We start from the raw sequence: 15,305 nt of genomic DNA on the forward strand, positions 1-15,305 counted from the left end.
TCCCCAAATGCATACTCAGCAAGAAAAATCACAGAAATACAAACTCACTGAAAAACTCAAGTTTTATTTTGCAGGAAGTTAACGTACCCACTCCGAGACAGCACAATAACTGAGAAAGCGAGACCCCCCCCCATCTCTAGTATTCAGCAATCACAGAATGCATTCAAAAATAGTTGTCCAACGGTATTTTTTCCATATAATAGATATCCACTTTAATGGTGTTTTCAACCAACACAAAGTGAATGCAATGGACTTTCAGTAGTTTGCATTTCAAGTATTTTAAGTACATCAAATGAATGTTTCATTATCAGCCCTGCATTAAGTGAGTCTGTGCAGGGAATTTGACGTGCTACAAAGGTGGAACCCCAACGTAAGAAGGATTATATAAATGTCCCATTCTCCTTTTTGTGCAGTTGTTCACAGAACTGTTGATTTTAAATAAAAGTATTAAAAAGTAAAAAAAAATGAAATACAAGAAAAAGATGCAGTAGCTGGATCAGCCCCTGCATGTTGTATTATACATATTCTGATGTAAGATATAGCATGCTGCTGCTGGGGGGACATCTGCATTAGAATCTCATCTGTTTTACATTTGACCATTTCCTGCAGTTGCTCACATTCCTGTTCGGTGTAAGTAAATAAATAAATTACTCAAAAGTAAATAAATCGATATAATAGTAAAATAAGCTAATGTGTCATGTTTTATATTTGGACTGTCTTTCCACAGAACAAGGCAACACTTTCACAGTTAGTGTTTAACTGCTTATAACTGTATAGAGTTAGTACTTCCCTATCTGCCTTAGGCAGCTGTGTTGTAAGCTGTTTATAAGAGAATGTTCCCTATGCCTATGTAGGTGGGCATTTCTGTATAACAAAATCATGTATTAGTTAATATTTATTTATTTATTTACATATTTGTTTGCTTGCTTGATTGGTTATATACTCATTCATTCATGCATTTATTTATTTGTTTATTTTATTTATTTTGTTTTTTGTTACCTGGGCAAATGAACGTGGACATTCTGCAAAAATCTGTACAGTTGAGAGAAATGAAGGGAGGAAATAATATGTGTTTCTCAGAATGCATTCAGATCGAGCCATGTCTTTTAGATACCGACAAAGAGTCTCATGAATTCTGGTTACTCATGTATTGTTACATCAAGGGGTTAAGGAGAAACAAAAAGAAGACATACACAGGAAAATGTTCTGTATGCCTCTTTAAGACTGAATAGCAGGATGCTGGAAATCTAAGGCTACCCCCTGACAGTGGACGATGGCCCACAAAAAATGATTTTAGTTCTGAGGTACAGAAAGTAGGGTACTGTATCCTTGTTAAATAAATGTGGGTAAGGACAAAGACAGACATGTATATCTGTTCCTTAATATGTAGCCAGTTTGCCCCGGTAAAGCTGATACTATGATCCACACTCCAGGGAAACAGATGTTGTTAGCAGAACTTGCCATGAGCAGGTACTTACCCTCAAAACAGTGGTAAGAAGGTATAGACAGCATTGCAGTTGTGGAATAAACACATTCCTGCTAGTGGATTATCTTGCTTCTGGCATAAGATACAGAAAATTCTGAGCCAGTTGCAGAGTTTATAGCTGGGTTTATCCTCAAGCATCCATTATTGGCCATTAAAGCTAAAACAGAGACTGAGTCAAATACCAAACTTCAATCCAGATAGAATATTTAAGCAATAGCCCACGCCTGGGTGTGGATAATGCTGGATTTACCCATGGTTGGTGTGGTTTGGTCACGAGGACGAAGCCCGAGTGGCCAAACAAAGACAACCGTGGGTAAATCCAGCATTACCCACACCAAGAAGTGGGTTATTGCTATTATACAATGACATTATTTAAGAAAAAAATTCTTACTTTTCTTAAATAATGGCATTGTATAATGCCTCTGTGCTGCCCTTCTGCAGCTGTCTGGTATTCTGCGGCATTTGTGATGTACTGCACATGCGTATGCTTATTCAGTACATCAGAGCTGTGTGTGGAAGCAATGGAGAAAGCAAGATCTGTGTTGCTTTTTAAAAAGTGTCTCCCTTTGTTAAAGGAGTTTAACATAGCGAGATAGCTTTAAAAAAAAGCAACTGAGATCTTCCTTTCTCCGTTGCTTTTTTTAAGCTATCTCGCTATGTTAAACCTGTTTAACATAGTGAGATTACAGCAACGGAGTTCTTCCATTCTCCGTTGCTGTAACAAAAAAAAAAAAAAAAGACTTATACTAATGGAAAAAGTCTGGGTGACCGGACCTTTTTCCATTAGTATAAGTCTAATTTAGAATGGGCACGCTGACCAATCAGCATGCACATTTTGGAATATTAATGGGGGGGGTCATTGCCTAATATCAGTTTTTATGCTATGGCTCCAAAAAGTAAAAAGTTTTGTCTCACTAGAACTTCATTACTTGTTGTCAAGTATTACATGCACTATTAAATCGGGTATAATAATACACTTTAAAAAATGTATAACATAAGAGTTTCTGTTTTTTTTTTTTTTTTTGCACTGTTGTCAAGCATGAAGTGTAAGTGTTGGGAGTTCTACACTACAGCTGAGGCAGTCTCTCAGCTCTCCTGGTCCTTACATCACCGATCCGTAAACATAATATGCTTGAACTGCCACTGACAAGTGAGCAGCTTTCATAATTTCTTTGCTATTATATTATTTAGGTGACATTTATAAGTTCTGCAAACACCTGATTTGGGCTATTTAAAATTTGTTATCCCTTAAACGATTACTAGAGCTTGTGAGGATCTGTCAGCAGTTGATAACTGACCCTAGACAGTGTGCACAAGTTAATGACACAGCACATTTTCTTAAATTATTGGAGCTCGCAGGAAAAGTGAGTTATGAGTGAAAAATCCAAAGGACAGTAATAGAACTTAGTTATGTCAAATGAATATTTAACAAAGACAGCTGTACATGCCTAAAATAGCTACATGCAATAACCTACTTGTAGACATGGGAATCAGCAGAAAGAAGAAGTGACTGTACCCTTATCCTTTAAATGGTAATATGTTTTGCTCACCGCGAGGCTTACTAGTCCTTGGGGAGTGATTTAAACTATTCCATCTTTAAATCCTATTTTCTGCCCTGTAGCCATAATTTTACTTCAAACGTTCTGCTTCAAATGTGAAAGATAACCAACATAGCTGAAAGACATTCCATCCTGCTCAACTGTACAGATCCGCGAATATTACTATTTTAGTTTCTGTAATGATTTTTGACAGAATTTAGAAAAGTGCAGACATCTATTTTCATTCACTGATCAATAAAAACTGCTAACTCTGAGGCTTGCCTAAGAATTAGGACTATTAAATGGCTGAGAATCCTATAATTCAGTCCTACAATTGCAGAAGTTAATTACCCTCAGATTAAAATTATTGTATCACAAAACATCAGGCATTTTATTAATGATAACTGCTGTAATTGCAAGTTTTACAATAATCATAAAAACAAGTATAGAAGACTAATTTCATTTCAAATTTCTATTTCATACCTTAGAATAATTTTTTTATAGTATAAACAGCAGTTTTAATGGAAATAAAGTGGCATTAACTTTAGTTAGTTGAGAATTCAGTTGAAACTGTTACATGGTGTCCTCTGTTTATAGCTTGCAACACATATTGTAAAATAATTGCTTTATAATACAAGACTAACACATAGTATGGTTATTCAAACTGTGTACAATTTATGCATGCCTTTACCTTTAATCAGCTGTTCGGGTCTTGTTCCAGGGAGTGTCCACATTGCCTGCGCCAAGTGCCCAAAAACAGTTGCATCTATTGTTGATGGCTTTGGTCCCATAATGTACTTTTTATCACCTGTAAGCAACACAGAGGTTTAGACATTATTTAAATAAAATTGCTGATGTGGTATTATGTGACCAAAGGAATAAGTGCTTTTAAACATAATACTGACTATTTCTTAACTACTTGATGACACTAATATAATCTTCTCAGTGACTGCACAGACATCATATTTAAGGCTTATAGGTCTCATGACAGTTCCCACATACTACAGTGCATCCTGAGAATGACAGTGCCAGTCATCATACAGAGCTAAAGCGCTGATTAGGACCCAGCTGACTGAAGGTCGTATAGCTTCCCAGTTGCTGAAAGAGCTAGTAGTGGGAACTGGAAGGGAACAGCTGCTGTCAGCTCACACACTTCACTGTAAGGAAGGCAGACTGGCCATTGTTGAAGTGACCTCTAGTGAATGCTGGGACATGCTGCCGGAATAGGGAGGGTCACAGCATAACCGAAAGCTGGCACATGTATGGTAGCACACATGCCTCACGAAGCAGTAATGCGCATCCCTCCTTTATCACCACAGAGGGTAGAGTTAGGCTAAGTAAACAAATCCCTTCTTTCATCACAGCATGATGTGCACCATCCCATCAAGTAGTTCCCTAGTTTGGGGGTAACTAGTGATCACCCTTAAACATGGGTGGTCCCAGTCTGAAGGGAATGAAGTCAGACACTTTGGCCAATGGGATGAGGGTGACCCTGTTGTAGGACAGGAGTGGTGAGGATGAGAACTGAACTCCCTTCATGGTTGCCTTGACAACACCCCCCCAGTTGGTTCTGAATTAACTGAAGGCCTATAGGAAGGGACTGCTGACTGTCAGATAAGAATGTGGAATAGACCCTGGAGAAAAAATGCAGCCTGATTTGTACTTGCAGGTAAACTGAATAGGCAAAAAAGAGAAGGGAAGGTAAAACTCAAATATTCAACATAAGAAAAAGGTACAAATAAATAAGCAATTCTCATGAATGTGCTAATAAATAAACAATCCTAATGAGTGCTGATAAATTAGAGAACACTTAGACACACATATACACACACACACACATGCACACATGCACACTTAGCTGACACTAGGAATAGTGCTCAGATATTACAAACAAAACAATTATGGAAGTATTATTATTATTTTAATCGGTTTTAATTTATCACATAAATATATGAACAGTAAATATCTGAAAAACAGAGAATTTTGCAGTTACTTGAGTTTCCCTGGAAACATGCTTGGGTTTTCAAGGGAATTAACATCATCATATGAGGAACCCTAATTAATAGTGTTTTTTATGCAGTTCTGTTCTCTTTAATTCTATCAAAAATAGTAGACTATCTCAAGCTATAACAAACCTGTTCCATAGTTAAAAGTCTGATGGATAAGAGGCATTTGACAAAGGTCGTGACACAGTATTCTTATTGGAATAAAAAGATTTTTAGGACAAATATGTTATTAATTCTTGAAAACCAAAGAAAGAGCACTAATGTTGTGAGTCCTCAGATAAAATTTATTGCAAATAAGGTTTAGCGCTTTCGTCAATACCAGTTGATCAGAACAATAAAAAATCAAACAGAATAAGTTTAAATACTACATACTTTACAGTGATTGGTTCTCCCTTCCCCCAATAATTGAACAGTGAATCATCAGTTCATGAATATCCAACTCAATTCATGAATATTAAGTACATATTAGTTAAAAACACAACTAAAAACCTGCTCTAATATATTTATATTATACATTTTACAACAAAAAAGAGATTTAATCAAAATTTTCATCATTGCAAAGGCATATTAAACAACCCCAAACAAAAACTTTTTTATTTTAAAAAAAATATTAAATAGTAAACTATTCAAACCTGTCCTGCCTTTTCTTTTAAAATTGGCAGGATGGTCAAATGGTCATTTAAGCCTGGAGGGAAGTTTGCAGCTAGTCTTAATTGCCATAATAGTTCTTTTTTATTTAAGACATTTTGCCAATCTCCCCCCCTAGCTTCAATGTAGACAAGATCAAGAATAGCAAATTTAAAACCACAGAAGTCAGCACATTGTGTACTATGTTTGTATAAAGCATTAGTTTCCTTTCTATTTTTCATGTCGTATAAATGTTCATATATCCTAGTTTTGAATAACCTCTCCGTCTTTCCAACATAAAATTATGTACAAGTGTTACACCTAGCAATGTACACCAGCTTACTGGAAAGACAATTACCCCTTCTCAAAAATACAATACTTTTGTTTTGATTATCAATGTTTATAGAACTATCCTGTAAAATATATGAACAATAGGAGCATCTGCCACAAGGCCTGCTCCCATTAAATTTCACCTGTACACCTTGATTGTTGGTTCCCCTCTCCAGGACTGACTTTATACTGGGTCCTATTTTAGTTGAAAAAATAGGTTTATCACCTACTACCTGGAAAACTTCACTGTTGGTTTTAAAAATATTCCAATTTTTACATATTATTTCTTTCACTTGGTGATACAGCGGACTATATTGAACAACACATGCCTGTTGAAAATCAATTTTGTTCTCATTCTCAATAACTGTTATGGTATTGTTGATTTTATTAAGTCCCTTTCCCAACAAAGGTATATACCTTTTACCCCAATCATCCAATACTCCTGTTAGAATAGTGTCAATAAACTCACCAGGGTAGCCTCTTTCAAGGAACATGTCCTTCAAATATACAAATTCCTGGATTACATCATTTTTTGAGGATGTCATTCTGGCAACCCTGATGGCCTGACCTTTGATAATGCTTTTCTTTTGGAATATAGGATGATGACTATCAAAATGTAAGTAACTGTTACAAAAGTTTTTTTTTTACGATAAATTCTAGAAATAAATTTATCCTGGTCCTTTATTATCTTGGTGTCTAGATAATTAATTTCTTGTTCATGAAAATCAAAAGTGAATTTTAAAAAATTAGTAGCCTCATTTAAATATTGGATGAATAATGGTATGGATTCAGAAGTTCCTTTCCATAAAATAAAAATATCATCCAAAAACCTATTAGAAAATAATACATTAGAAAAAAACTCACTTTTAAAGACATGTTCTCTTTCCCAACCTAACAAAACTAAATTTGCATACAAAGGGGCGCAGGCAGCTCCTATCGCCACTCCCTTTACCTGTTGAAAATATTCCCCCTCAAAGTATATATAGTTGTTTTCCAAAATGAAACTCATAAGTTCACATATTAAACTAATCTCACCAGGGGACAAAAAAGAACAAGTAAAAAGCACTTCTTCAAAGAAGCTTAAGCCTTCCTGTTTAGGAATACAGGAAAACAAATCCTGAACATCTATAGTAAGGAAAATACAATTTGGACACCACAAGTCACTTTTAAGTTGACCAAGGAAGTCCCAGAAGTCCTTTACCAAATGTGGGAACTGCTCTACAACATGCTTAACTTTTTTATCAACATATACAGCCAGGTTATGTGTTTTGGAACCTGCAGCTGCTACAATAGGCCTAAAGGGTGGTTTTTCAACATTCTTATGTACTTTCGGTATGCCAAAAAAAACAGGAATTTTAGGGTGTAAATTCAAAAGAAAATCATAGTCTTCTTTGGAAACCCTCTGGTCAATAAATAGGGTTGAAAAGAAATGTGATAATATTTTTAACAAGAAAGTGAAAAAGCTGGATAGAGATTATAAGCAGTATAAGTAATGCAAAGTGCACCCCATTGATAAACTGGTTTTTAGTTATGAACGCAAGGATGCTTATGTACCTTTAACACAACATGAAGAGGAAAATATGGATAATGTGAATTTTGAGTTGTTGGGTGAGGACAAACATTCTATTGAAGAAGAGGGGGGTAATTTGGTGGATTACCAGGATTTTCCATTACCAAGATGCCCAGAAAGAATAGCCAGTCGGAAACAAGAGACATACAAATCTTACAGCAAAGTAGCACAACAACACAAGGGTTTCCCCAGGTGGTAGAAACACCAGTTTTAGTAAAACAAGTTAGTAACATTCAGCATACATTAAATGGGTTTCATATATACAATTATACTGACAGAATTATTTCTGAGGAATTCTTTTCTTTGTTTTCTAAGGGGTTCAAATTTGTTCCCACCAAGATTCCAGATATAGCAGAAACATTGGTGGATATACAACTCTATCTGAGAAAGTTAAATTTAAAAATAATGTTTTCAGACAAGGATGGTAATAATTCCACAATTCCACCAATTGTTCTAATAAAATACTTAGAAAAAGTAGTACTTTTAATCCCCCTCTCATCCACTTATAGCTGCCTTTGAAAAAACTGTTAAGGAAGATATTTATAAAATGTGAGAGAAAAGAAGAACATTTTCTAATTTAAGTAAAAAGGAAAAAAGTTTATTAAATGAATTAAGAGAGGACAAGAGTATACGTATCATGGCACCTGATAAGGGTGGAGGCATTATATTGTATAACTCTGAGGATTACACCAATACTATGCAGGCTATTTTGTTCAATGTTGAAAATTACTCACCATATTCTAGGAATGAAATACATATTTCTTATCAAAGGGTGGATAGTTTTCTATATGAATATGTTATGGACCAGAGGGTTTCTTTTTTGCCCCCTGGTGAGATTAGTTTAATATGTGAACTTATGAGTTTAATTTTGGAAAACTATATATATTTTGAGGGGGAACATTTTCAACAGGTAAAGGGAGTGGCGATAGGAGCTGCCTGTGCCCCTTTGTATGCAAATTTAGTTTTGTTAGGTTGGGAAAGAGAACATGTCTTTAAAAGTGAGTTTTTTTCTAATGTATTATTTTATAATAGGTTTTTGGATGATATTTTTAATTTATGGAAAGGAACTTCTGAATCCACACCATTATTCATACAATACGTAAATGAGACTACTCATTTTTTAAAATTCACTTTTGATTTTCATGAAAAAGAAATTAATTATCTAGACACCAAGATAATAAAGGACCAGGATAAATTTATTTCTAGAATTTATCGTAAAAAAACTTTTGTAACAGTTACTTACATTTTGATAGTCATCATCCTATATTCCAAAAGAAAAGCATTATCAAAGGTCAGGCCATCAGGGTTGCCAGAATGACATCCTCAAAAAATGATGTAATCCAGGAATTTGTATATTTGAAGGACATGTTCCTTGAAAGAGGCTACCCTGGTGAGTTTATTGACACTATTCTAACAGGAGTATTGGATGATTGGGGTAAAAGGTATATACCATTGTTGGGAAAGGGACTTAATAAAATCAACAATACCTTGACAGTTATTGAGAATGAGAACAAAATTGATTTTCAACAGGCATGTGTTGTTCAATATAGTCCGCTGTATCACCAAGTGAAAGAAATAATATGTAAAAATTGGAATATTTTTAAAATCAACCATGAAGTTTTCCAGGTAGTAGGTGATAAACCTATTTTTTCAACTAAAATAGGACCCAATATAAAGTCAGTCCTGGAGAGGGGAACCAACAATCAAGGTGTACTGGTGAAATTTAATGGGAGCAGGCCTTGTGGCAGATGCTCCTATTGTTCATATATTTTACAGGATAGTTCTATAAACATTGATAATCAAAACAAAAGTATTGTATTTTTGAGAAGGGGTAATTGTCTTTCCAGTAAGCTGGTGTACATTGCTAGGTGTAACACTTGTACATCATTTTATGTTGGAAAGACGGAGAGGTTATTCAAAACTAGGATATATGAACACTTATTTGACATGAAAAATAGAAAGGAAACTAATGCTTTATACAAACATAGTACACAATGTGCTGACTTCTGTGGTTTTAAATTTGCTATTCTTGATCTTCTCTACACTGAAGCTAGGGGGAGATTGGAAAAATGTCTTAAATAAAAAAGAACTATTATGGCAATTAAGACTAGCTTCAAACTTCCCTCCAGGCTTAAATGACCATTTGACCATCCTGCCAATTTTAAAAGAAAAGGCAGGACAGGTTTGAATGGTTTACTATTTAATATTTTTTTAAATAAAAAAAAAATTTGTTTGGGGTTGTTTAATATGCCTTTGCAATGATGAAAATTTTGATTAAATCTCTTTTTTGTTGTAAAATGTATAATATAAATACATTAGAGCAGGTTTTTAGTGGTGTTTTTAACTAATATGTACTTAATATTCATGAACTGAGTTGGATATTCATGAACTGATGATTCACTGTTCAATTATTGGGGGAAAGGAGAACCAATCACTGTAAAGTATGCAGTATTTAAACTTATTCTGTTTGATTTTTTATTGTTCTGATGACGTCAACTGGTATTGATGAAAGAGCTAAACCTTATTTGCAATACATTTTATCTGAGGACTCACAACATTAGTGCTCTTTCTTTGGTTTTCAAATTTTTTTATCTGAGCACTATTGCACCACTTTTTTGGTTTTGGTTTTTATGTTATTAATTCTTCCAAGCATCCATAAATAAGTATTAACAAGTCAGACAAATATACATAAATCACAAGAATATAAGAACATACTCATTAAACTGGCAACAGAAAAAAAGAAAGAAATGTATAGTTAGATAGCAAGACAGAATATATGTTTTTACTTTGAATTAAACATTTACATCTGGACAACATGTGCTTAAGAATCCATAAAAATAAGACCTAAAAATGTTTTAACGTTGCAAATGTAAGAGGGAGTTAATCAAGTTTATTATTTTTTCAACCATTTTTAAATTTTCTCTTCATTTAGTCAGCTCGACTACTCCTTAGGCCTTTTCTGTGAACAGAACTTTTCAAATACTTAAAAACTGATGCTTGGACAGTCTTCCATTTCCACTTGTCAGAAGCCAACATTGATAGGGAAGCATATTTTTATCCCTGGGCCACTGCTGAAAATAGGCACTTTCTGGACCAGTTGGACTTTCCCAGCAAACAAATGTCAAATAAATAAATACATTTATCAAGTGTCCCTCAGGATTTCCAAAGTAGTATGGTTGAAGGTATTATAACTTATTTGTTTTCACACCACCCCTTTCCATCACTGCTTACAGAAGGAGAACATAATATATAGTTTTGGGCATGGAGTCACTTCAAAAATAGCAATGTTTAAATATAACATACATATATGGATGCAAGCTAAATATTCAGTAGAAAAACTCATCATCTATGATCTACATTCAGCAAACAAGGATATTCAAATATAAAAAAACAAGTTGAAACTATGGCTGAAAAAAGAACCCACAAACACTTTTTCTTAGCACTTTCATTCTCTTTAATGTTTCAACAAGAACTTCATCAGAAAAGTTTGTAAAACACACCCCTTAAAAACACATTCAAATAATCATGTGATAAAGACAACCAGTGCAAACAATCTAAACTAGGCTTTGCTCCAAAATCATAATACTATTGGTTATTATTCTTTCATTTAGTTTTCCAGTTGTTTAGTAATTTTGTTGGTATATTCAAATATAATTATCATGTTTGTATTTAGATCTGTACTTGTGACCATTTCGTAACAGTCAAACCCACACAGAAAAAGAAATATAAAGAATAGTAATTGCTTATCATATTCTTTTAAAAATAAAAATATTTACTACTGTGCTTTACTGCTAAGCTACTTTTGATTTTGAGAATTTGAAACTCGCTCTAGTGGGGCCTGACATTTCAAATGGTTACCATCTGTATTCCATATATGCAGTTCCCTTTATTTCTGTATCTGGCATACATGATGCGACATGTATCACTGATTCACGCAGGGTGACTTTCCACAGGGTCATCTAGTTGGTAGAAGGCTAGATGTGCATATCACCACTCACAGAGTCTTGAACATTGCTTACAGGTCCCATGAACACAGTGTAGGTGAATCAGGTGATGCAGGATAAGCTTAGATCTGTGGACACATCTGGTGGTGCATTGCAGTATGCTCCAGAGACCTTTAGCAAGATATCTGTAGTCTGTGCCAACATGGTGCTACAAAAACAGATACAACATGGGGACACCATAATGCTGCTTGATACAGCTATTACAATAGTAAAGGAAAAAATGAATGAAGAGTTGAAGAAAACTTGCAGGAGTTGTGTAGCAAGGGTAGCTGCAATATATCATGGCACAGGCAAAGAGGTGGCATTTGGGCCACAATTATGGGCCATGACAAGACAATCCCAAAATAAAACTGATGTATACAACAGCCTACCTCGACTATGTATTACCATGCATTGACTGGCCACACCATGAATCAGGTATTATCATACCCACAAAGGTAATTGTGGAGGGCAGGGCACAGTCTTCATCATCTGCACAGGTGGGGAGAACACAGTTACAAGGAACAGTAATATTACCATAGAAGAAAGGGTCATGTGTGGTTGATGCAGTAGCCATAAACATGGCTAGGTGGTAGAGGAAGTCAGGGATGATATCCCCAGTGATTTCTCACACTGGGTGTAGCATGTGGCTCTGCAGTCACAGAACTGAAGATATTCTGTACATGGGATGGGATACCACATCAGCAACATATACTGGAATTCTACTTTAGCTGTTGTTGTGGCATTCCAATAAAATGCTGGTATCCACCATCCTGAGAATGGGCATAATGAGGTATTTTTTATGGTAGGGCTACAGAGGACCATGATGATATTGAAATGCAGGACCCTGACTCCCTGATACCCTGACTGTTTGGTCCAGTGGAGTATGGCCTCAGTGGAGTCAGAAGACTATTGGCCATGTCCATAGGAGTGCCTATGTTCAGGGGCAGAGACAATGCACAGCCACAATGGCCGGTTGCGTATATCTGCCTGGATGCATCAATAGCTGCCAGCTGATCCACCAATGCCCTCAACTGATATGTCCTCTCATAATTACTATATACCATATCACTCTGCATGTGTTGCAGAATGTCCTGCAGTCCCGGCAATGATTGCAGGTCCTAATACAGGTTCATACAGCCAACTCAGCAGCTCTGACATGCTGTGAGCACTGACTATCTTTGCCTGGATTACTGATCTGCATATCCACTGGCTTGATATTAAATGTGACGCCCAAGTCTGAGAAAGTCTGACTCAAAGCAGTACAGCTACTAACATGCCACTCCGAGACAGTGCAGCCCATTGATGCTGTCTGCACTGGTGGCACTTGTGCAGCAGAGGTGGGACTAATATGGATGGAATGACATTCATTGAACATACATAATGCTGGTGATTCATCAGGCACCCCCACAAAAACCTCGACTGGGGTGTGCAGTCCACTGTTAACATAAAGCTATGCCATGTGCATGGTGCCATCACCTTCAGCAACCTTCTACCAGTAACCCTGTCATCATCAGGCATGTTCTGATGTGTTGTGCTGGATACTCTCCTAGTGGGTCATGTTAGATCATATGGGTGACACCCACCTCAGTATGACACACTGACTGTTGATGATCTAGCCCACATGTTCCTGGATGACATAAATGCATGTGTTTTTCTGAGCAAAACATTCACATGTGCAAGCCATTGGCCTACAGTAACAGCCCATGCTACTACTACCCTGATGTATCCCCTATAGATACTCAAGCAATTGTCACCAACCCAGCTTCTACTGGCAAATGTCATTCAGATATGAGGATTATCATAATTTTCTCCATAAGGGATGCCAGGAATTCCTTCATCTCTGTGAAACTCCTTTATGTTCATGGCCCATCCCATGGATCAACCGATAGGTTCATAGATTAGTACTAGCCTTGTGAGCCATTTTAAGCCTAGCCAATTATTCCATGTGAGAATAAAACCCCACACCTTGTGTCTGTAAGTTAAACACCTTAACCATTATGCCAACCTCCCACCCATCTCTGGCAATTTCCAGTGCCTCGGTCTTGGAATGCAGTAACATATTAATGACCCTGCGGTGCACCTGCACTACTCTCCTATTATGGCTGCCTATAGTACTGAAGTCCCACACTGGTCCATACCATACCTTTTCCCAGACAGCCCTGCCTTTTACCTTTCCCAAGGATAATCATGTCATATATGCATACAGCCTCTAGCAGCACATCTATCTCCTGCATGTTGAAATTACCAGCTGTTTCTATTTCTTCAGTCCCACACTACAACATGTACACCTGTGGGTTACACATGTGGATCAATGAATATATGCATGATTGTCCAAGAAAGCCATCAGTTGCCTCCATACTACTCCAGGCACACGTATGGTGGCCACAGCCTTTTATAATGACATAATGTAACTTTTCTGCATTTTGCCACAGTGTGTTGGCTATAAGCATGTTAACCATGCTTGCTGTCTGCCAGACATATGCAGCTAGAATAGTCTGTGACTGTTCTATTGAGACCCCATATCCCTGCAGTATGGCATGTAGTCCACATGCACATGGCACAGTGTGGCAATCACCTACAGAGCAGGAAAGTGACTCAGCCAGATTGTGTTCTCTGTGCCCTGTCTGTTTGTGTCTTCCCTACAACAGGATTATAACCTGTCTTTTCTATACTTTGTGCTTTTACAAGTCAAGCCCCTGCCCAACATGACTGCAACTTAACCTACCTATCCCAGATGCCCCGTTTGTTTGACAGCCTCCCCAAATACGACTACAACCTATCCGGACCTGTCCACTGTGCATTTTGAAACCCTGCCCTGTCTCTCAGCCCACTGTCAAGTCATATGCAGTGCCACCCCACAAACTCCACTCTTGTATAACAGTGTCTGTTGCTTCCATAAACCCTTGTATGGCCACTGCAGTCCTGAGGTCCATTACCAATTATTGGATCTGCTACCAGTTTGTCTGCATAACAATACACTCTGATATTCACTATATTCAGATTCTCAAAGCTGACTAATGTAATGCAGTCTCCCTCAAAATGGTGGCTGTGGGTTTTTTTTGCAATAAAGTGGGGCTCACAGAATGATTATGCTAATGATGTGCCTTATTAAGATTGTCTTTGAATCGTGCCAGTAACAAGACATGTTATCACCTTCTAGTACCTGCTGCAGAGACTGCTCCTGCTCATTTATTGACTGGGATGTCACATAGAGTGTGCTCGCCTGTGAATCCTGGCAGTGTTAATGCCACTTTGCATTGAGCTGCTGACCACGTGCATTATGATACTACAAGTGGGTATCAGCCTACCATGTTTCCCATTGATGCACATCATATGGTACCCACTATGTGCAGCCATGTGCCCTGTCTACCATTTTTTCTCTTGGTATTGACCCGATAAGTGGACATGCCTTCAGCAGGTATAGAATCTAGCAGGGATCCCACCTAGTATAGTAGGAAGAGCAAAATCTTTTTTACATCTGATCACTGCAGCTGTCTGCTGGGGGATTATGAGGGCCTAAAGTAGATACCTGTCACCAGCTCGCCAGGCCAGTGAGTGATGCCACACTGGCATCACCTGCTCTGGCGAGCAGTGCTGGCATAAATGCAGTGATCTGAGGTGGTGTCACCCAGGCCTTCTCCACTACTGGGAAGAAGAGGTTAGGGAGGAAAAAAAAACACCTTTTTTATTGCATGCATTCTTTTCCTGCAATGTCATTGTACAGTAGGTGTAGCACCTGTAGCTGTACTTGCCTGCTGCTGT

The 15,305-nt window shown here is 37.0% G+C and overlaps 1 protein-coding gene across 3 annotated transcripts in view; it reads right to left on the reverse strand.

Annotated features, from left to right (window-relative positions):
* Positions 1-15,305, reverse strand: part of FAXC (failed axon connections homolog, metaxin like GST domain containing) — a 1,137,834-nt gene that overhangs the window by 261,153 nt on the left and 861,376 nt on the right. For all 3 annotated transcript variants that reach the window (XM_044065817.1, XM_044065809.1, XM_044065824.1), the window contains exon 5: positions 3,716-3,832. In XM_044065817.1, coding sequence (XP_043921752.1) covers positions 3,716-3,832 — 117 coding nt within the window. The remainder of the gene's footprint in view (positions 1-3,715; positions 3,833-15,305) is intronic.

This window comes from Protopterus annectens, chromosome 1.part0, assembly GCF_019279795.1.
Source record: "Protopterus annectens isolate FY-2018-M chromosome 1.part0, PAN1.0, whole genome shotgun sequence".
NCBI classification, from domain to species: Eukaryota; Metazoa; Chordata; order Ceratodontiformes; family Protopteridae; genus Protopterus; species Protopterus annectens.